The 21638-nt window shown below is 44.4% G+C and overlaps 1 protein-coding gene across 1 annotated transcript in view; it reads right to left on the minus strand.

Annotated features, from left to right (window-relative positions):
• Positions 1–21638, minus strand: part of LOC120319581 (pregnancy zone protein-like) — a 73992-nt gene that overhangs the window by 31393 nt on the left and 20961 nt on the right. Inside the window, exons 3-9 of the mRNA XM_039368590.1 lie at positions 19937–20120; positions 18691–18856; positions 15835–15887; positions 13797–13817; positions 8151–8319; positions 5183–5267; positions 1949–2072 (exon numbers count right to left, since the gene is read on the minus strand). Coding sequence (XP_039224524.1) covers positions 1949–2072; positions 5183–5267; positions 8151–8319; positions 13797–13817; positions 15835–15887; positions 18691–18856; positions 19937–20120 — 802 coding nt within the window. The remainder of the gene's footprint in view (positions 1–1948; positions 2073–5182; positions 5268–8150; positions 8320–13796; positions 13818–15834; positions 15888–18690; positions 18857–19936; positions 20121–21638) is intronic.

Raw genomic sequence — 21638 nt, forward strand, 5'->3', positions numbered from 1 at the left:
ACGTTATCCAAGGTCAGCCTCAAGCCGCATAGAACCTGTTAGGCTTTCTGAGCCATTATCCTGCACCAGGAGTGTCCATATGGGGTCAAAAAAGTCAAATGGTGGCCAGGACCACTTGACTGAAGCCCTGTTTTAATGTGTGTCATGATGCAGGCAAAAGGGGGTAGACTTCAATTGGGAGATTGTGGCTGCCATCTTGATTTTTTTTTTATCCTTTTCAGGATACCCCTGAGAAACTCTGGCCCTGTGATTTACGTATAGTCTTTATATCCCACTTTTCCACTGGGTGCTCAAAGGGGACCCATGAAGACCTCTCTTAATATTATCTTTACAACCACCCAATAAAATAAGCTGGGCTGAGATAATGGCCAGCCCAACGTCGCAATGAAACTATGGCCGGTCTGGGTCTCTCCTGGTTCCTAATCTAATATTTATCACTGTCCCACAGTTCTTCTATCCCATTGACAGCCCTTTGAGGCCAGGCCAGGAAGCACATTCTGTAAGAACCACTGGAACTTTATTTTTAAAGAGTATGATAACAGAACTTTGAAAGCATGTGTTTTCCCTTCCCTTCTTCTTATACCAAAGAGAATCAAATTGGGACAAACTTGAGTTTCTTCCTCACTGTCTCTTCCCTTCCAAGACCTAGGCTCTGGTTTTAATCCTCTTTCACAGCCTAAAGTCACAATTATGAGATGGGTGGCGATATAAATTGTACATCACTCAGTATATCTAGCTATATAAATAAAAATGTAAATGTCCGTTTGTTCAAAATCTTAAATCTCCAAAAGTTCTTCACCGATTGCTTTGAAATTTTGACACAATGTTGCATTCGAATATGCGCGTGTTTGTATATACCTATATTATATAGATGTCACACCTGTGACAGGTAAAAACATGCTTTTTTTGAAAAACAGTGCCATCTTTTGGACGTAATCTCTATATCTGCACATACAATGGAACAACAAAAAATATTGTATACCCACAAGCATTGTGAAATTAAACATATTACAAACGTGTGCTTTCTCTTTTCTTTCTTTTCCATTTAACCACGCTGAGCCACAGCAATGCGTGGCTGGGTACAGCTAGTTTTAAATAAACGAATAAGCCAATATGCTGGTGTTGCTAGAATGGCTTTTGAATTTCTTCTTCAATGGCAGTGTTTCTCAACCCCAACAACCTGAAGATCTGGGGTCCTTGGTGCTCTCTGAGCCTAGTTGCCTAGTTGCCTTTTTTACAGACATTTCATTACCCAACAAGGTGACCTCATCAGTGCTAGGAGGGAATGGGGTTAAACGAGTAGTTCAACCCTGCGGATACAATTATTCTCTTCTATTGGTACCCGAAGATATGTGGACTTCAGCTCCCAGAATTCCCCAGCCAGCACGGTTTAAAATGTGTTGACTTCAACCACCTGATGACACTGCTTGTTGGGGAATTCTGGGAGTTGAAGTCCACGCAGTCAACACTATTAATATAGGATATTATTGCTTTGACAAAATATACAGAACTGTCTGGTATTTTTAGAGTTAATTCAGATGACAGAGAAAGGGAGGAGATTTATAAGGAAAGGGGGGGGAAGGAACGGAAGTGAGTCTTTGCCCTCCAGGCTAATTGGAAGATGTGACTTATGACTGCAAAATAAGGGAGGGGTTTAGCAAGAAAAGTTAGATGCCAGCAAGAGAAATTCAGATTCTGGCATCCATCCATCTGAAGTGCTTTTAGGGTAAATTAAAGGCTTTTAGGGTAAATAATGCCTGGAAGTTCTTTGAAGTGTTTCATTAGTCGGAACCGTGACACACGCATCTTCGGGTGGCTGAGGTGGAGAAACATTGCTCTCGGCGCTCCCTTTAGACACATTTTGACCCTGATGGTGTGGACTCCAGTGGCTGAGGAATCTTCACCAGCCCTGGTCACGGGGTCTTCTGCTTCAACTTTTGGGACTCACCTGCCCACTGAATTCCTCACAGATGGCTTTTGACTCTTCACCGTAACACGTGCTTTCGAAATAGGAAAATCTCCGGCAAACCGTCATGTTCACCAGCCCAGGAACTGGCTTCCCAAAGGTGTATCTGCAACCAGGAGAGCCAGAACGTTAGAAAAATGGGAGGATTGTTGTTGTTTTTTATTTAAACTTTTTTATTTTTCCCCAACTCTCCCCCCATACATATACCGTGATATTTGTCACGTGTTAACACACATTCTTTTTACATTCTTATCTATCAGATACTCTTAATAAAATAAAAAAATACGTACACATAAATTTTGGTGTTGCTCACCCATTTCCCCTTTCACTGTATCCACACTCTTACTCTTTCTTCTCTACCTTCTTTGTCCCTTTCTTCTCTTTCTTCCCTACTTCCCTCTTCTTCCTCTCCTCTCCTCTTTCCTTCATCACTCCCCTCCCATTTCTCCCCACTTCTCCTCTTCTCCTCCAACCTTCCTACTTCCTTACCCACACCTTTACTCTCTCCTCTCTCTCCTCTCCTTTCTTCCCTCTCATCCCTCTTCAGATACAATTTAGGGATAATGTCCGAGCAACTCCTCAAATGAGAGGATTGTTCAGCAGCACCCTAGCTGAGGAGGCAAAGGATCGGAGGAAAGGAAATCTAGTTACTATTGGTATCCTACTCGGTGTGATGGTGGTGCGGAGACCGCAGCTGGCTGCTATTGATTTCACTGGCTGGGGTTCTGCTAAGGGACTTATCCTATGTAGGGAAACAAAGCCAGTGGGCTGCAGCTGCCAAAAAAGCCAACACAGTGCTAGGCTGCATTAACAGAGGGATAGAATCAAGATCACGTAAAGTATTAATACTAGTTTACAATGCTTTGGTAAGGCCACACTTGGAATACTGCATCCAGTTTTGGTCACCACGATGTAAAAAAGAAGTTGAGACTCTAGAAAGAGTACAGAGAAGAGCAACAAAGATGATTAGGGGACTGGAGGCTAAAACATATAAGGAATGGCTGCTGGAATTGGGTATGTCTAGTTTAACGAAGAGAAGGACGAGGGGGGACAGGATAGCAGTGTTCCAATATCACAGGGGCTGCCCCAAAGAAGAGGGAGTCAAGCTATTCTCCAAAGTGCCTGAAGACAGGACAAGAAGCAACTGATGGAAACTAATCAAGGAGAGAAGCAACCTAGAACTAAGGAGAAACTTCCTGACAGTTAGAACAATTACCCAGTGGAACAACCTGCTCAGGCAGGAAACCCTATGCCATTTCAAACAAATGGCTGTCCAGTCTCTTCTTAAAAACTTCCAGTGTTGGAGCATTCACCGCTTCTGGAGGCAGGTTGTTCCACTGGTTAATTGTTCTAACTGTCAGGAAGTTTCTCCTTAGTTCTAGGTTGCTTCTCTCCTTGATTAGTTTCCATCCGTTGCTTCTTGTCCTGCCTTTGGAGAACAGCTTGACTCCCTCTTCTTTGTGGCAGCCCCTGAGATAGTGGAACACTGTTATCATGTCCCCCCTCGTCCTTCTCTTTGTTAAACTAGAAATACCCAATTCCAGCAGCCGTTCCTTATATGTTTTAGCCTCCAGTCCCCTAATCATCTTTGTTGCTCTTCTCTGTACTCTTTCTAGAGTCTCAGCATCGTGATGACCAAAACTGAATGCAGTATTCCAGGTGTAGCCTTACCAAGGCATTGTAAAGTGGTATTAACACTTCACGTGATCTTAATTCTATCCCGTTGTTAATGCAGCCCACACTGTGTTGGCTTTTTTGGCAGCTGCAGCACACTGCTGGTTCATATTTAAATGATTGTCCACTACGACTCCGCGATCCCTCTCACAGTGTATGTATGTAAGAATAATAGTGTCAAGAGTGAAAATTTGGCAGCTACATGCCTCTTTGTTTTCATCTTTCCGTTAGAATAAAGATGATGATTTCAAATGAGTTAGTTAGAGAAACGAAACCTCTGCAGGTCTTCAGAACTTTGCTAAGAGATGGCTGTCTGGAAAGCTTTCAAGGACATTTTAGCAAGTGTGAAAAAAAATAGCAGACGGTTCTCATAACAAAGAGAAAGCCAATAGTGGGAGTAGCACAGCTCATGCAAAAGTTGGAAAAACAAAACCCATCAAAAAAAGGTGCCAGAACGCCGTTCTGAGCGTTCTATGAGGGGGAAAAAAAGCCCTGGAGATTAGTCTTCAAATATCGAAAAGGAGGACATGAAGGAGGACACTTTTTGAGGGAAGACAGAACTTACAAAAGGAGGACTGTCCTCCCTAAAGGAGGACGGTTGGTCATCTTAGAAAGGGAGAGGTTTCCAAGCTGAGCCAAGCTGGCTCAGGAATTCTGGGAGCTGAAGTCCATAAGTCATAAAAGGGCCAAGGTTGCCTACCCCTGATCTAGGGCAAGGTGTAGTAGATTTGGTCTATCTCAGCCTCGCCTACTTTGATTCCTTCCAGATGAGTTGGGATTTCCAAACTCTAGTCTATTCTAGGATTATAATCCTGGAATTTTGAAAATTTGACAAGTAACAGATTTGAGGGCACTTCCACTTAGGTCAGGGGGTAAGGAACTAGGGCCCTTTTATGACTGGTGGACTTCAACTCCCAGAATTCCTGAGCCAGCCATGCTGAGGGAAAAGGGAGAGGTTTCCATGCTGGCTCAGGAATTCTGGGAGTTAAAGTCCACGAGTCATAAAAGAGCCAAGGTTGCCTACCCCTGGCCTATACCATGCCATGTATTCAGTAAAGTAAGCTTTATAATAAGTAAGCTTTTCAGAAATGAAAGTAATCCTGGACACTTTTATTTGGATATTCAAGCTGGAGATTGACAAAGACAAGATATGATAAAGTACAACACAAAACATAGCTATGCTAATAAAATGAAAAAAAATATGTAGGAGAATGAAAACCTCAGTGGCATTTGTAGAAATGAAAACTATACCCATAAAATATTAGGACACATAGTCCTCCATTTACGACCATAAGCGAGCCCGGAATGTTATGTCTTTTTTTTACGGTGGTCGTTAAATGTATCTATTGTCTTCAATGGGCTTTTTTGCTGGAACCCAGAAATAAATGCTGGTTTCTACCAAATAAGCATCATAAATTCATGGTCACATGATCACGGCTGGCACAGAAGGGGACATGGGGTAAGGAAATTGCCAACGTGAAGAATGTCAGGGGAAAAAAAATATCCTAGCTTTGAATAAAGAAGAAAAAAATTGCCACTTACTTCCCGCAGCCGGTTACTGCCATTGTGTTGTCCAGAAAGGTTATGACTGAGGGAGACTTTACTAAAACTTCAAACCTGGGCAACACTACAAGGAAGAATCAAGTACCAAGAATTAAGTCAAAATTTTTAAAAAAAGGAAGAAAAAAAACCCCAAAACAGAATGCTCTCCACTTCATTGCACCCTCCTTCCCACCACCGTGGAGCAAAGATACAGCTAAATTTTGGGATTGTAAACTGCCCAGAGTCATTGATTGAGAAAATGGATGGCTAAAGAAAAAAGGAAGGAAGGAAGGAAGGAAGGAAGGAAGGAAGGAAGGAAGGAAGGAAGGAAGGAAGGAAGGAAGGAAGGAAGGAATTAGTTTCAGCAATGAGTTTGGGAAGGAAGGAAAGAAGGAAAGAAGGAATTAATTTCAGCAATGAGTTTTGGGAAGGAAAGAAGTAATTAGTTTCAGCAATGAGTTTTGGGAAGGAGGGAAGGAAGGAAGGAAGGAAGGAAGGAAGGAAGGAAGGAAGTAATTAGTTTCAGCAATGAGTTTTGGGAAGGAGGGAAGGAAGGAAGTAAGGAAGGAAGGAAGGAAGGAAGGAGTTTCTGACTGAGTTGGAATCATTGGTTGAGAATAAACCTGCATGAAATAGTTTCATATGAATACTTAAAAACACTGGACTATGAAGAATAAAATTGTGAGTTTTAGCCCTTTTTCAGAGAGAAGAACCAACTGTATGACCTTAGGCCGGTTTTATTTTAAAAAAAAAAACACCAGCAGGATTTTGATTGTATGCCTCTGGCCTCATCCTGCCTAATTTATTATTATTATTTTACCTCTCTCCTCATAGACACCCTGGACTCCTCTCTCCAGAAGGAATTCCAAAGGAATCGTAAAAGGAAGTGGGTGAAGAAGAAAAGTCACAGACATCAAAGGGATCCTTCATATCCCATTTTAAGTGAATTTTGAACCCTTGTCATTTAATTTGAAAAATCAGCAGGGCCACCAGTCGGTCCTTTGATGATTGCGATCAATCTTTTTTTACAACATCCCCGTGGCAATGAAAGGAAAGGAGTGGGGAACAAAATAGGATAAATGTACCAGGAGAGTGTGGAAGGGGGTGGCGGAGAACAAGAGAGAGAGAGAGAGAGAGAGAGAGAGAGAGAGAGAGAGAGAGAGAGAGAGAGAGAGAGAGAGTAACAGAACAGTGTTAGACAGGACCTTGGAGGTCTTCTAGTCCAACCCCCTGCTCAAGAGGCAAACCCTATACCATTTCAGATAAATAGTTTTCCAATCTCTTTTTTAAAACCTCCAGTGTTGGAGCACTCACAATCTTGTGAATTAGGTTGCCTTAGGTCAGGGGAAGGCCACCTTGGCTCTTTTATGACTCGTGGACTTCAACTCCCAGAATTCCTGAGTCAGCCACGCTGAGGGGAAAGGGAGAGGTTTTCAAGCTGAGCTCATGCTGGCTCAGGAATTCTGGGAGTTGAAGTCCATGAGTCATAAAAGAGCCAAGGTGGCCTACCCCTGCCTTAGGCAATAATGATTGGTTTTTGGACTGGGAGGGCAGGGCTGAGCGAGAGTCCCACAGGGAGCTTCCATGGCTAGGGGAAGGGCAGACCTGGTTCTTCCTACTTCCAGTTCAACCCTTCCCCTCTCAACCACACCGGTGGCTTGGTTGAGACAGAAGGCTTGGCTTTCTCTTTCAGATAACAGAATAACACAGTTGGAAGGGACCTTGGAGATCTTCTAGACCAGTGGTTCTCAACCTTTTTAATGCCACATCCCCCAACCGGTCGTAAGTCAAGGACTACTCAACTGGTCATGAGGACTATTCAACTGGTGCAGCACCGTTTGCAGAATGGGACTTTTGGCGGGCTCAGTAGGGCAGAGATAGCCTGGACAATTCCTATTGGCTTTTGAAAGCCAATAGAATTAGACTCTATTCAAGAGAGTCTATTCTATTGGCTTTCAAAAGCCAATAGAATAAAAGGGAGTAGCACAGTTAAGGAAAAGGGGGAAAAAAATGGCGGACTGCGTTGTTTGGCGACCCCCGTGAAATGGTCGTTCGACCCCAAATGGGGTCCCGACCCACAGGTTGAGAACCACTGTTCTGGACCAACCCCCTGCTCAAGCAGGAAACCCAAAGGGTTGTCCATCTTTTCTTTAAAATCTCCAGTGTTGGAGTATCCACAACCTTTAGAGATTCCATGGCTGAAAAAAGGCGTGAAGTTGGGATTTTCCAATCCTGCTTAGAAACAGTGTCCCCTGTACCCCAATGCATGCTGGCTGAGGAACTCTGGGAGTTGAAGGCCACAAGTCTTAAAGTAGCCAAGCCTGGACTCCTGATCTAAATAAATAGTTCAGTTCCCCACTACCAACTTGCCCAACTTTTACAATATGTCTTTCCCCAAAATCAGTGCAGTAGGAGATACAGCCCAGTGGTGGGATTCAGACAGTTCCCACCGGTTCAGTAGAACTGGTAGCTAAATTTTGTTGAGTTCGGAGAACCGGCTGAACCCATGTTGCTTCTGGAAGTCCGTTCTAGGCCTCGGAGGCCTGGAGGAGGTCTCCCAGGCCTAGAACGACCCACCGGAAGTGCATGGATGTCACTTCCGGAAGTCCATTCTAGGCCTGGTGGAGGCCTCCCAGGCCTAGAATGGCCCGCCAGAAGTGCATGGATGTCACTTCCAAAAGTCTGTTTTAGGCCTCGGAGGAACAGTCCACAGGAAATACATGGATGTCACTTCTGGAAATCCATTCTAGGCCTGGTGGAGGCCTCCCAGCCCTAGAACAGCCCACAGGATGTGCATGGATGTCACTCCCGGAAGTCCATTCTAGGTCTTGGAGGCCCAGGCCTGCATCCACGCAGAGAACCGGGTGTTCAGGTATTTGAATCCCACCACTACCAACAGCCAATGTCCCATTTCATTTGGGCGTGGATAAGCGGGCGCTGGGAACCAGAGGCATCGAATCCGTCTTACCAAATCTGTCCACTGTGAAGCCATGTTCAATGTTTCTTCCAGAATCCTTCTGAACCACCACTTTGTAGGTACCTAAGGCGGGCTCGGAAGACAGGGGAAATTCAAGCTGGACAAGGCCCCCCTTCAGTTCGACATCTTTCCACTGGAAAAGCCGGTTTCTCTTAGGGTCCTACATAGCCCAAGGAAGCAGAGAAACAAAACGTAAGGAAGCTAACTGAAGGCCAGATATGGTTCTTTTAGGCTCATGGCCCGGCATGTGTATTTTTCAATGACACAAACCAAGACAAGAGGATCATTTTACTACAATGTATCAGAATATTCAGACAAAGGGGATTCCTCTCATTCAAAGATCCTAAGCTTACATCCCCTTTTAACATTACCAATGAAAAAATGAAAGAGGAAAGTTGGATGGACGAGACAAAACTAACCCTTCCTTTTCACAGTAAATCAACCACAAAGATTGTTAGAAATTAGATAACCGAATGCCAGTTGACACGAAGAAACTTTTTCTTATCAGGAAATAGTATCTAGCCGTGCTTCTATAGCTTTTATCTTTTCAGTTAAGGGATGTTAGAAGCTATCTAATCAATCCACACAACCATAGGATAAGACAGTTTCCTACATTCCAGTGTAATGGTTTTATAAATCACCATTTTGAAAGAGAGAAAAGGAAGTCAAATCAACATATAGGGTCCTTAGGTTTAAAGTACAAAGTAAAATATAAAGTAACTATGTTAGCTAACATAATTACAAAGTCCATGTCATTGGCCCCACAGTTGCTAATTCCAAACAATCCAAAAATCTCTAATCTATCCTAGGTGCTCGGTTTTCTGCCCATTTGTTCAAAGTTAATCAAAGTTTTCTTCAAGGTTAGTTTAATGAAGAGAAGAACAAGGGGGGGACATGATAGCAGTGTTCCAATATCTCAGGGGTTGCCACAAAGAAGAGGGAGTCAAGCTATTCTCCAAAGCTCCTGAAGGCAGGACAAGAAGCAACGGATGGAAACTAACCAAGGAGAGAAGCAACCTAGAACTGAGGAGAAACTTCCTGACAGTTAGAACAATTAACCAGTGGAACTACCTGCCTCCAGAAGCAGTGAATGCTCCAACACTGGAAGTTTTAAAGAAGAGATTGGACAGCCATTTGTCTGAAATGGTATAGGGTTTCCTGCCTGAGCAGGGGATTTGACTAGAAGACCTCCAAGGCCCCAATTCTGTTAATCAAGCCTTAAAGGACCCATTGCCTTGGAGTGCCACTTGATTCTGAAAAGCATGTTGTCAGCTGTCCATTTGGCGAATCCAGAAAAAGAAACTCCTGGGACATTTTTTTTTCAAGAGTACAAAACTTTACTGAATATACTACATTTGCAAAGAAAGAAGCGAAACCAGCTCTGGGTTTCCCAGACAGAAAAAAAGCATAGTTAATTTGTGCTCCCATGAGGCACCCTCCGTCCATTACATCCAATTTTAGTCATTTTGTTATGGCAGGGGTCTTCAAACTTGGCCCTTTTATGACTTGTGGACTTCAACTCCCAGAATTCCTCAGCCAGGCACGTGTGCCTGGCTGAGGAATTCTGGGAGTTGAAGTCCACAAGTCATAAAAGGGCCAAGTTTGAAGACCCCTGTGTTATGGGAACCAGCTAGGTGTGTCCTTGAGGTGGGAGAAAAGTCTCACAGGACTCAAAGATATTTGGATTCCATTCCCCCCCCCCTTTCACTGTCAAGCTGAAAGCGAAATGGAATATAGGTGTGCTTCAGCCTTGACACATTTAAAAGATTTTCTCACAAGTGCTTTAATTATTGGCTTATTCTCAATTTAGTCTGCTGATTGTGCTCGTTCTGTTGTATGAATGAGACAGCCCCTGAATACTACTCATAAAAGTAGTATGCATTTTTTTTTAAAGAATGAATGAATCAGAACCACTTTTTCATTCAGCTTCTAATAGCCCACCAGAATTAAACAGAATTAGCATTCCTTCTGAAATAATAATGAAAAAAGTTTTGCAACCCATCTATCTACAACAAACGGGTAAAAGTGACGATTAAAGCAAATTCAACTTTTGTCATCTTCGCAGAGGTGGGCAACTGTGAGTCCTTTAAGATCTGTGGACTTCAACTCCCAGAATTCCTGAACTAGCATGGCTGCCTCAGGAATTCTGGGAGTTGACAACCACAGGTCTTAAAGGGGCCATAGTTGCCCACTCCTGCCTTTGTGAATAACCAAGCATCCATATTTCCAAATTCTAGCAATTTGGCTACTTCTAGTAATTGACCTTGGGAGATCAGTATATAAATTCCAAAAGTGGATATTAATGATAAACACTCCCAAGTTAAGAAAAGGAAAAGTTTTATTCCCTTTTTAAGAAGGAGGGAAAAAAACCCCTCAGTCTATTTTGCATCATCACTTCTAAATCTTATCTATGCCCTAAACATTAAATTGGGCTTTCGGCCATCAAATGCCCACGGCTTATTTAAAGAGAATTTACTGCCAAGTAAGTCTGTTCAATGTGGCTGCTACGGTTAATATTTAATGCCATTTTGCTTTTCTGTTTGCTCTCAGCATCAAAAATCTCTTTGCTTAAGATAGCCCATCGATAGGTTATCTGAGGTACCAGCAGCTTGTGAAAATAAGACAGACAAGACAGCAGATCAAATATTGCAGAAATCATTTCAAATATTTAATGAACAGCTGACTAAAAAGTTTTGTAACTAGCCCAACATCTCATTTCCGTGAGTCGATGTCCACATTTTGCTATCACACACAAAGAATTTGGCTTGGCTGAGTTTCTAAATTTCTACAACCTTAAATAAGGCTTCACCTTGTTTCTACACAGCCTTTGTCATTCCCAACTTCTGGAGGCAGGTTGTTCCACTGATTAATTGTTACGAACTGCCAGGAAGTTTCTCCTTAGTTCTAGGTTGTTTCTCTCTTTGGTTAGTTTCCATCCGTTGCTTCTTGTCCTGCCCTCAGGTGCTTTGGAGAATAGCTTGACTCCCTCTTCTTAGGGGCAGCCCCTGAGATACTGGAATACTGCTATCATGTCCCCCCTCGTCCTTCTCTTCATTAAACTAGACATACCCAATTCCAACCCCTGTTCAACCACCCTATACTATTTCAGACAAACAGTTGTCCAATCTCTTCTTTAAAACCCCCAGTGTTGAAGCATTCACAACTTCTCGAGGCAAGTGATTCCATTGACCTCCCCCCTCCTTTTTTTTTTAAGTCATCAAGTTTTTGACATCTTGCTAAGCACTGGTGGTACTCGAATATCGTCACGTCCTAAAAGGAGTACAATCTGTGAAAAGGTTGAAAAGCCCTGTTCTGGTCCAACCCCCTACTCAGGCAGGAAAACCTATACCCGTGGTGGCGAACCTATGGCACGTGTGCCACAGGTGGCACGCAGAGCCCTCTCTGTGGGCACGCGTGCCACTGCCCCAGTCCTAGGCCTTCAGCTGGGTTTTATAAAATCTTTTCGCTTTAGACCTCCGCCGCCGTGTGCAAAAAAAAAAAGAGATTCAATCAATCAATCAATTTCAACTTCTCGCGGGGGGAAAAAAAGATCTCGTAAAGTTGGAATTGACTGAACTTTTTAGTCCCACCCAATCTGCCATTATCACCGAAGCCATGCCCACCCAATGGGCCACGCCCACCCAGCACCCGATGATACATAAGTGGGTTTTGGGTTGCAGTTCGGGCACTCGGTCTCTAAAAGGTTCGCCATCATTGACCTATACCGTTTCAGACAAATGGTTGTCCATTTGCCTTCTGAAAAACTTCCAGTGTTGGAGCTTTCCCAACTTCTGGAGGCAAGTCGTTCCACTGATTAATGCCTCCTAGAGATTGCTTCTCTCCTTGATTAGTTTCCATCCATTGCTTCATGTCCTGCCTTGAGGTGCTCTGGAGAACAGTTTCATGCACACATACACACCCTCTTCTTTGAGGCGGGCCCTGAGATATTGGAAGACTGCTGTCATGAGGTTACATCCCTCTTTGATAAGCATTCCAGCGTTACTTCTTGTCCTGCCCTCAGATGCTTGGAAGAATTTTCCATGCTGTCATTTTAATCCCGCAGCAAATCGATTGCCTTGTTTGTTTGTTTTTTTCTCCTTAGGGTGCAAGGCAATCAGCAACCTTGATCTGAAGGCTGAATAAGAAGTGACAAGCACAGGGTTTCCCAACCTTGGCAATTTTAAGACGTGTGGTCTTCAACCCCCAGAATTTCTCCATGCTGGCTTGGGGGATTCTGGGAATTAGAGTCCAAGAGTCCTAAAGCTGCCAAGGTTGGGAAACTCCTGGACAAGAATCGAATTGTTGCTTCTATATAAGAGCCGTGGTGGCACAATGGTTAGAATGCAGCATTGCAGGCTAATTCTGCCAACTGCCAGCAGTTCGATCCTCACTGGCTCAAGGCTGACTTCAGCCTGCCCTCCTTCCGAGGTCAGTAAAACGAGGACCCAGATTGTTGGCGGGCAATATGCTGCTTCTGTAAACTGCTTAGAGAGGGCTGTAAAGCATTACGAAGCGGTATATAAGTCTAAGGCAGTGGTTCTCAACCTTTTTAATGCCGTGACCCCCAACCGGTTGTAAGTCGAGGACTAAACCGGTTGTAAGTTGAGGATTAAACCGGTCATAGGTCGAGGACTACCCAACCGGTCGTACGTCGAGGACTTTCCCTGCCCGGGAGCGCCGCGCAGGCGTGGTGCCGCCCCCTGCGCCGGCCGAGGCGTAGTTGGCAAGCGGCAGAGATGGAGCAGGCCGACCACCGGCTGGGCCACCAGCTGGCCCAGCCCAAGGGAGGTAAGGCACCCGCCGGAAAAGGGGGAAAAAAATGGCGCGACCCATAGGTTGAGAACCGCTGGTCTAAGGGGTATTTCTATATATACGCTATTGAAACAGCGACGTCTACGCTGGCTTGGGCATGTCGTGAGAATGGCTGATGGTCGGATTCCGAAAGATCTCCCGTACGGAGAACTAGTGCAGGGAAAGCGCCCCAGAGGGAGACCTGAGCTGCGATATAAGGATATCTGCAAGAGGGACCTGAAGGCCTTGGGAATGGACATTAACAGCTGGGAATCCTTGACCTCTGATCGTTCAGCCTGGAGGCTAAAGGCTCAGCATGGCCTTCTCCAATTCGGAGAGACACTTGCGCGGCAGGCTGAGGCAAAGAGGCAGTCCCGGAACCAGCGAAATCTGGGGGCTGGACAGGGGACAGATTGTATCTGCCCCCCAGTGTGGAAGGGACTGCCATTCTCGAATTGGCCTTTTTAGCCACACCAGATGCTGCCTTAGGACCTCTTCCCAGAGCACAATACTATAGTCTCTCGAGACTGAAGGATGCCAATGAATGAATGATTTCTATATACTATATGCTACTAGAACTTTATGGTGGTGTATAGAGAGGGCGATCCTAATTTCATTTCACCTGTTACGACGCAGTAAGGTAGTTTATTGATTTATGCAAATAAAACATAGGAAGAGGGGGCGGGGCTTCAGTTGCACAGGGGTGGGTGTCATCTTGACCTTGATGACCCCGCTGGAGTGATAAGGGAATTAAAGTCCAAGTCTTTGGAAAAGTGACCTGATTGGAGGGTCCTGTGATTGGTTAATCTGTTAACAATTACATGGGAAGAAGACTTAGTTACTTACCTCAATGTAGATCAAGGGGAACTGTGGAATAAAACACATTTAAAACAAAATCAGAAACAGGAATGAATTAGAGTGGAATTTTTAAACCTGGCCACACTTAAGGGAATCACTACACTGATTCATACATCAGTGAAGTTTAAGATGAGTGAACTTCAGCTCCCAGAATTCTCCAGCCAGCATGGCCACTGCTAAGCATTCTGGGAATTGAAGTCCACAAGCTATGGAAACACTGAGCTAGATTACTTCAAGACATATATTGGCCCTTCCTTTACTTCTCTGTGACATGGTCTCATGCCGTCAAGGAGGATGTGTCCATGGCTACAGTAGGACCACTAAGCAGGTCTTGGGGACAGACATTCAAGGTCCATAAGGGACAATGGGTGGATCCTTTCTCCCCCCCCCCCCGCAACCACAGGTGAGTTCATCCAGTGACACAATTTCATCACCCACAGATTTGGAAATCTCTGAAGAAATATTGGTTATCTAGACATGCTCCACGAGGACCATCCGTGATAGGAGGTCTCCTTTAGAACCTGCAGGAAACAGGGTGGGCGGGGATCAGGAAAGTCCAAGTTGTGTGGTCATGATTGTGCAATGGAGGCACCGCCCTTTTCACTTGCACCATTGGCGCACGTGAAAAGGAGTTCAGCTTCAATCACCCAGTCGCAACCGCCCTCTTGACTTCTAGGAATGTCTCGGCCTACGTATATGTGCATTAGGATGCTTTTGCTTTTAAACAGCGTTAACCTTTCCCCAAAGTATATGCAGCTAGCCCTTGTTCAACAGCTACTCATTCAGTGACGGTTTGAAGTTACAACCGCACTGAAAAAGGAAACTTACGACTGCACCCCATAACTGCAACTCTTGCGGCGTCCCTGTAGTTACATGATCGCCATTCAGGCTCTTGTCACCTGACTCGCAGTTACGAGTTGTAGCGTCCCACGGTCACATGACTGCCTTTTGCGACCTTCACAGCCAGCTTCTGACAAGCTGGGAAGCCAACTGCAGGTTGCAAATGGTGATCGTGGGACATTGAGCCTAATGACTGCAACTGCGATCTGCTTAACGATGGCAACTGGGGCTGTCTAAATTGCTGCTTTAAGTCAGCACGGCCACATAATGTCCCACTTTACAACTGTAATACTTAGCAACAGACTTGCTGGTTTCAGTGACTGTTGTTAGGAGGACTAACTGTATATCCTATCCCGAAAAGGAAGACAACCCACAAGTGGCCACATGGATCGTGATCTGGACAGAAGTCCCACCCACCTCGGAAAATAGGGGTTGAAATCTGGAAAGGGACTTTTTAAATTGGTTTAATTCCCGTCTTGTTGACCCATGGGAGAGAAGCGCTGAAGGTCTACCTAAGTCAAAGGTGAGGTACTACTGCCCCTTTAATGACTTGTGGACTTCAACTCCCAGAATTCCTGAGCCAGCCAGGAATTCTGGGAGTTGAAGTCCACAGTTCACAAAAGGGCCCTAGTTCCTTACCCCCTGACCTAAGTGGAAGTGCCCTCAAATCTGTTACTTGTCAAATTTTCGAAATTCCAGGATTATAATCCTAGAATAGACTAGAGTTTGGAAGTCCCTACACATCTGGAAGGAATCAAAGTAGGGGAGGCTGAGATAGACCATATCTACTACACCTTGCCCTAGATCAGGGGTAGGCAACCTTGGCCCTTTTATGACTCATGGACTTCAACTCCCAGAATTCCTGAGCCAGCCATGCTGAGGGGAAAGGGAGAGGTTTCCAAACTGAGCCATGCTGGCTCAGGAATTCTGGGAGTTGAAGTCCACGAGTCATAAAAGAGCCAAGGTTGCCTACCCTGGCCTGGATGATGGCACAGACCCAGTTTCATTGGAGAATACCCTTCCTTGGATTCTGTTTCCGAGGCCCCACTGGATAAACAGAACTTTAACACAGAGGTTACCGATTAACAAACTTTCAAGCGAAGTGTCTCCATTCACATAATCCCCAAATATTCTCATGAACTGAACAACTATCTCAAAAAAAAAATTGCTGCAAAGCGGAACCTACCTTCTCGTTGACGGGAATGAATTCCTTGGTCAGAGAGACAACACGAAACAGAACTGAGAAAGCAAGAAGAAAACCATTTTAATAGGGATAAAAATTCTTCAGCATTGAAGAAGCATCTTGGATGAGAAGCAAAAAGTCTTTAAAAGAAAAAAAAACCCAAGAAAATCCAGTTGCTTTTTGGAAAAAACATTTTTGTGACAACCATGACCTAAATCAGGGGTAGGCAACCTTGGCTCTTTTATGACTCGTGGACTTCAACTCCCAGAATTCCTGAGCCAGCTTGGCTCAGCTTGCAAACTTCTCCCTTTCCCCTCAGCATGGCTGGCTCAGGAATTTTGGGAGTTGAAGTCCACGAGTCATAAAAGAGCCCAGGTTGCCTACCCCTGGCTTAGATGATTGAGAATATCCATAGATATAAAAAGTATTATATTGAATCATGTTATATTTTAATGCCACTCTTCCTCTATACGGTAAGACCGATGTCTTCCCCAATCCACTATTTTGCACCACGCCAGCGAGAATTGTTCAAAATCAGCGGCACAATTACTCTCTTCTCTGAGGTGGAAAGACCTCCTTGTGTAAGCCCTAAATAAAATAAAATAGTTGTGAGCTGCCCAGAGCCATTTAGCATCAGGCAGCATACTTCCATAAATTATTATAATATTATTTTTATTTCCAGATTCAGGGAAAAAATAACCAGGAAAAAGAGACCTGAAATGTTTTGCATCGCTGCCACATGAACTCTTTTTTTTTCAACCATGAATCCTGCTTAATATTATTTGGCAATAAAGATCCACAATAAAAAAAAAAATCAACTGTTAATCTTTCAGGCAGCTTTCAGATTTGGGGGCTCCACCTCCCAGAAATCCCCAGCCAGTGATGATCCCCCCTAACCTCTTTAGGGTTGAGTTAATACATTTATCTATCTATCTGTCTGTCTGTCTGTCTGTCTGTCTGTCTGTCTATATCTATCTATCTATCTATCTATCTATCTATCTATCTATCTATCTATCTATCTATCAGTAAGGCATTTGATAAAGTAGATCACAACCTACTACTTGACAAGATAGAAAAATGTGGGGTAGACAGAACCACCACCAGATGGATCCGTAGCTGGCTGACCGGCCGTACTCAGCGAGTGGTCCTCAATGGAACTGCATCTATATGGAGGGAAGTGTGTAGTGGGGTGCCCCAGGGCTCTGTTCTGGGCCCAGTACTCTTCAACATCTTCATCAACGATTGGATGAAGGGATAGATGGGGAACTCATCAAATTTGCAGATGACACCAAGCTGGCAGGAATAGCCAACACTCCAGAAGACAGGCTTCAGATACAGAAGGATCTGGACAGACTTGAACACTGGGCACTAACTAACAAAATGAAATTCAATGGTGAAAAAAGCAAGGTTCTACATTTAGGCAAGAAAAACCAAATGCACAAGTACAGCATAGGTGGCACCATGCTCAATAGTAGTAACTGTGAGAGGGACCTCGGAGTCCTAGTAGACAATCACTTAAATATGAGCCAGCAGTGTGCTGCAGCTGCCAAAAAGGCCAACACAGTGCTAGGCTGCATTAACAGAGGGATAGAATCAAGATCACGTGAAGTATTAATACCACTCTTCAATGCCTTGGTAAGGCCACACTTGGAATACTGCATCCAGTTTTGGTCACCACGATGTAAAAAAGATGTTGAGACTCTAGAAAGAGTACAGAGAAGAGCAACAAAGATGATTAGGGGACTGGAGGCTAAAACATATAAGGAACGGTTGCTAGAATTGGGTATGTCTAGTTTAACGAAGAGAAGGACAAGGGGGGACATGATAGCAGTATTCCAATATCTCAGGGGCTGCCATAAAGAAGAGGGAATTAAGCTATTTTCCAAAGCACCTGAAGGCAGGACAAGAAGCAACGGGTGGAAACTAATCAAGGAGAGAAGCAACCTAGAACTAAGGAGAAACTTCCTGACAGTGAGAACAATTAATCAGTGGAACAGCTTGCCTCCAGAAGCAGTAAATGCTCCAACACTGGAAGTTTTTAAGAAGAGACTGGACAGCCATTTGTCCGAAATGGTGTAGGGTTTCCTGCCCGACCAGGGGGTTGGACTAGATGACCTCCAAGGTCCCTTCCAACTTTACTACTATTACTAATATCTCTATCCATCCATCCATCCATCCATCCATCCATCCACTTATTTACTTGCTTGGGCTTATTGGCTCTTTCAGTTGTGACTCAGTTATAAAGGGCTAAGTCAGTGGTTCTCAACCTTTTTAATGCCGCGACCCCCAACCGGTCGTACGTCGAGGACTACACAACCGGTTGTAAGTCGAGGACTACTCAACTGGTGCAGCACCATTTGCAGAATGGGACTTTTGGCAGGCTCAGCAGGGCAGAGACAGCCTGGACAATTCCTATTGGCTTTTGAAAGCCAATAGAATTAGACTCTATTCAAGAGAGTCTATTCTATTGGCTTTCAAAAGCCAATAGAATAAAAGGGAGTAGCACAGCTAAGGAAAAGGGGGAAAAAATGGCGGACTGCGTTGTTTGGCGACCCCCGTGAAATGGTCGTTCGACCCCAAATGGGGTCCCGACCCACAGGTTGAGAACCACTGGGCTAAGTCATTTAATATATAAATGTACTTTTTGGCTCATTAAGGCTGCCTCAATGTGCACCACAAAAGGGACGTCACGGCCAGGAACATGGGACCAGGGGGGCTGTGTGGGGCTTATGGGTTTACATCCCCCCACCCCAGCTAAAAGCAGGACCATTGTTAGATACCCAAGAAGTACAAAATCTTGAACTGAGATCATGACACAATTGGCAGAGAGTTATTCCCTTTCAAGAGCCATGCTCTTACCTTTCTGATTTGGCTTGTAGATGGGTTTATCGGTCTGAACAAAGGTGAGGCTCTCCTGATTTTCAATATATACTCTCTTCCGATTTAGGTACCTCAGGGTTGCTCCTGTTACCTCTACTGTGAAAAGCGCTACGTGGGAGTGGAAGGACCTTTCCCATTTGGGGATCTGGAGAGAGGAGGAAGGAGGGACTTTAGTTTTTCTAGAGATGAGTACTGTGTCTGTTAATTGGCCAAGGCAGCCAAAGAATGGGGAGAGGAGAGGAGAGGAGAGAAGAGAAGAGGAGGGCAGGGGAGAGGAGAGGAGAGGAGAAAAGAGGAGAGGAGAGGAGGGGGAAGGGGAGAGGAGAGGAGAGGAGAGGAGAGGAGGGGAGGAGGTGAGGGGAAGAGAGGGAAAAGGGGAGGAGAGTGAAGGGGAGAGGAGAGGGGAGGTGAGAGGAGAGGAGAGAGGGGAGGAGGGGAGAGGAGGGGAGAGGAGAGGGAAGGGGAGAGGAGAGAGGGGAGGAGGGGAGAGGAGGGGAGAGGAGAGGGAAGGGGAGAGGAGAGAGGGGAGGAGGGGAGAGGAGGGAGGGGAGGGGAAGAGAGGGAAAAAGGAGGAGAGGGAAGGGGAGAGGGGAGGGGAGGGGAGAGGAGAGGGGAGGAGGGAAGGGGAGGGGAGAGGAGAGAGAAGGGGAGAGGAGAGGAGAGGAGAGGAAAGGAGGGGAGAGGAGGGGAGGAGGGGAGGGGAAGAAAGGGAAAAAAGGAGGAGAGGGAAGGGGAGAGGAGAGGGGAGGTGAGAGGAGAGGAGAGGAGAGGAGAGGAGAGGAGAGAGGAGAGGAGAGGAGGAGAGAGGAGGAGAGGAGAGGAGAGAGAAGAGGGGAGGAGAGAGGAGGGGAGAGGAGAGGAGGGGAGGAGGGGAGGGAAGGAGAAGAGAGGGAAAAAGAGGGAGGGGAGAGAAGAGAAGAGATCTATTCATACAACTCGGTGAATACAGTTGCCAAAGTTCCAAATAAACATTAAATTTCCTATTGCTGGTTTGATGGCTCTACGTATTGTTGATGTTGCTATTAACACAGTAGCACAGTCATACTGTAGTAGTGTCATGTAAAATCATGATGGAAAAAAAATCATCTTCCACTGTACCAAAAAGTATATCTAAACTATTTTTTTAAATCTGGTGATTCTTTTTCCTACTGTACTTCATACATGGACATTCTGTCAATCTCCTTGCTCAGAGTCACAAACACAAGAGCTCCCAAAAGGGTCTCACCTGGAACTCGGTGCACTGGAATAAATCTTTCTTGGAGACTTCTTCCCTTAGGAGGCTCCTGTTCTGCAACCCGTATTCCAGGGTGATGCTCAGCGTCACCGACTCATTCAGGTGGTTCAGCTGGACGCAGATCTTCCTGGAGGTTTCCGTGGGGACAACAACAGGCACCAAAACCAGGTATTCCCTGGGAAGGGGAAAACAGAAACAGTCAGAGGACCAGAGAATGAAGACAGCCACCCTACCATATGAGTGGCGCATTCCAATTGTGGTTGCAAAGATAGATAGATAGATAGATCTATATCTATATATCTATATCGATATAGATAAAGATATATAGATATATAGATATGTATGTGTGTGTGTGTGTGTGTGTATATATATATATATATATATATGTAGGTCTTTGGTTGGTCGGGTTTTCTCCCGCGTAAAATTGGAAGTGTCTTGGCGACATTTCGACGAAGTCCCATTCGTCATCTTCAGGCTGGTGTTTTCAGCTTCGTGCTTCGAGCAGCAAGACCTACATACAAACACCCGCGAAAACCTCAGAAAACATACATATATATATATATATATATATATATATATATATATATATATATATATATATTCAATAATGATGGTGAAAATGCGACTCCCGGGCATAATTATAAATGAAATGAATAAAGCGCGTTCACCAGGAGAGTTTAAAGTTAAAATACTTTAATTAAAGTATTTTACTATATTAAAAGGTTGCCAAGCTTTCGTTGGGAAAACTCCCCAACATCTTCAGGGCTGAGAGACCGTTTCTAACAAGGTGATTCAAACGGGTTCCATAGACGTCTGCACGTGGTTCCTAGACTGTGCTAGCATTCCCTGCTGAACAGCTGATAGGTGGGAGGGGGAATCAGAGTAAAGATTTCTTCTGTCGTTCTCTCGAGCACTTTTGTTCACATATATATATATATGTTTTCTGAGGTTTTCGCGGGTGTTTGTATGTAGGTCTTTGGTTGTTCGGGTTTTCTCCCGCGTAAAATTGGAAGTGTCTTGGCGACGTTTCAACGAAGTCCCATTCGTCATCCTCAGGCTGGTGTTTTCAGCTTTGTGCTTCGAGCTGCTAGCCAAAGACTTACATATATACAGACAAGCTCTCATCCAATCAGTTAACTGGCAGTTAAAAGGAGGAAACAGCTACAATCACACATTGCTGCTCGAAGCACAAAGCTGAAAACACCAGCCTGAGGATGACGAATATATATATATATATATATATATATATATATTATATATATATATATATATATAGTTTTTGCTAACAAAAATGTAAAATGATGTCGCAGTTAGTGACTGCTGCTTGTGGATGGCTCTAGATTGAGCTGATACAGGCAAAAGAAAAGAAAAGAAAGAAGATTCTTTCTCCCATATCTGGGCTGACAGGGTGTTCATTCAAGGTAATATATATATATATATATATATATATATATATATATATATATATATATATATATATTGTTTTCTGAGGTTTTCGCGGGTATTTGTATGTAGGTCTTTGGTTGTTCGGGTTTTCTCCCACGTAAAATGGAAGTGTCTTGGCGACGTTTCGTCGAAACGTCGCCAAGACACTTCCAATTTTTACGTGGGAGAAAACCCGAACAATCAAAGACCTACATATATATATATTATATACACACACACACACACACACACACACACGTATGTAAAT

The sequence above is a fragment of the Crotalus tigris genome, unplaced genomic scaffold (assembly GCF_016545835.1).
Source record: "Crotalus tigris isolate CLP2741 ecotype Arizona unplaced genomic scaffold, ASM1654583v1 scf7180000020848.85629, whole genome shotgun sequence".
Taxonomy (NCBI): Eukaryota; Metazoa; Chordata; class Lepidosauria; order Squamata; family Viperidae; genus Crotalus; species Crotalus tigris.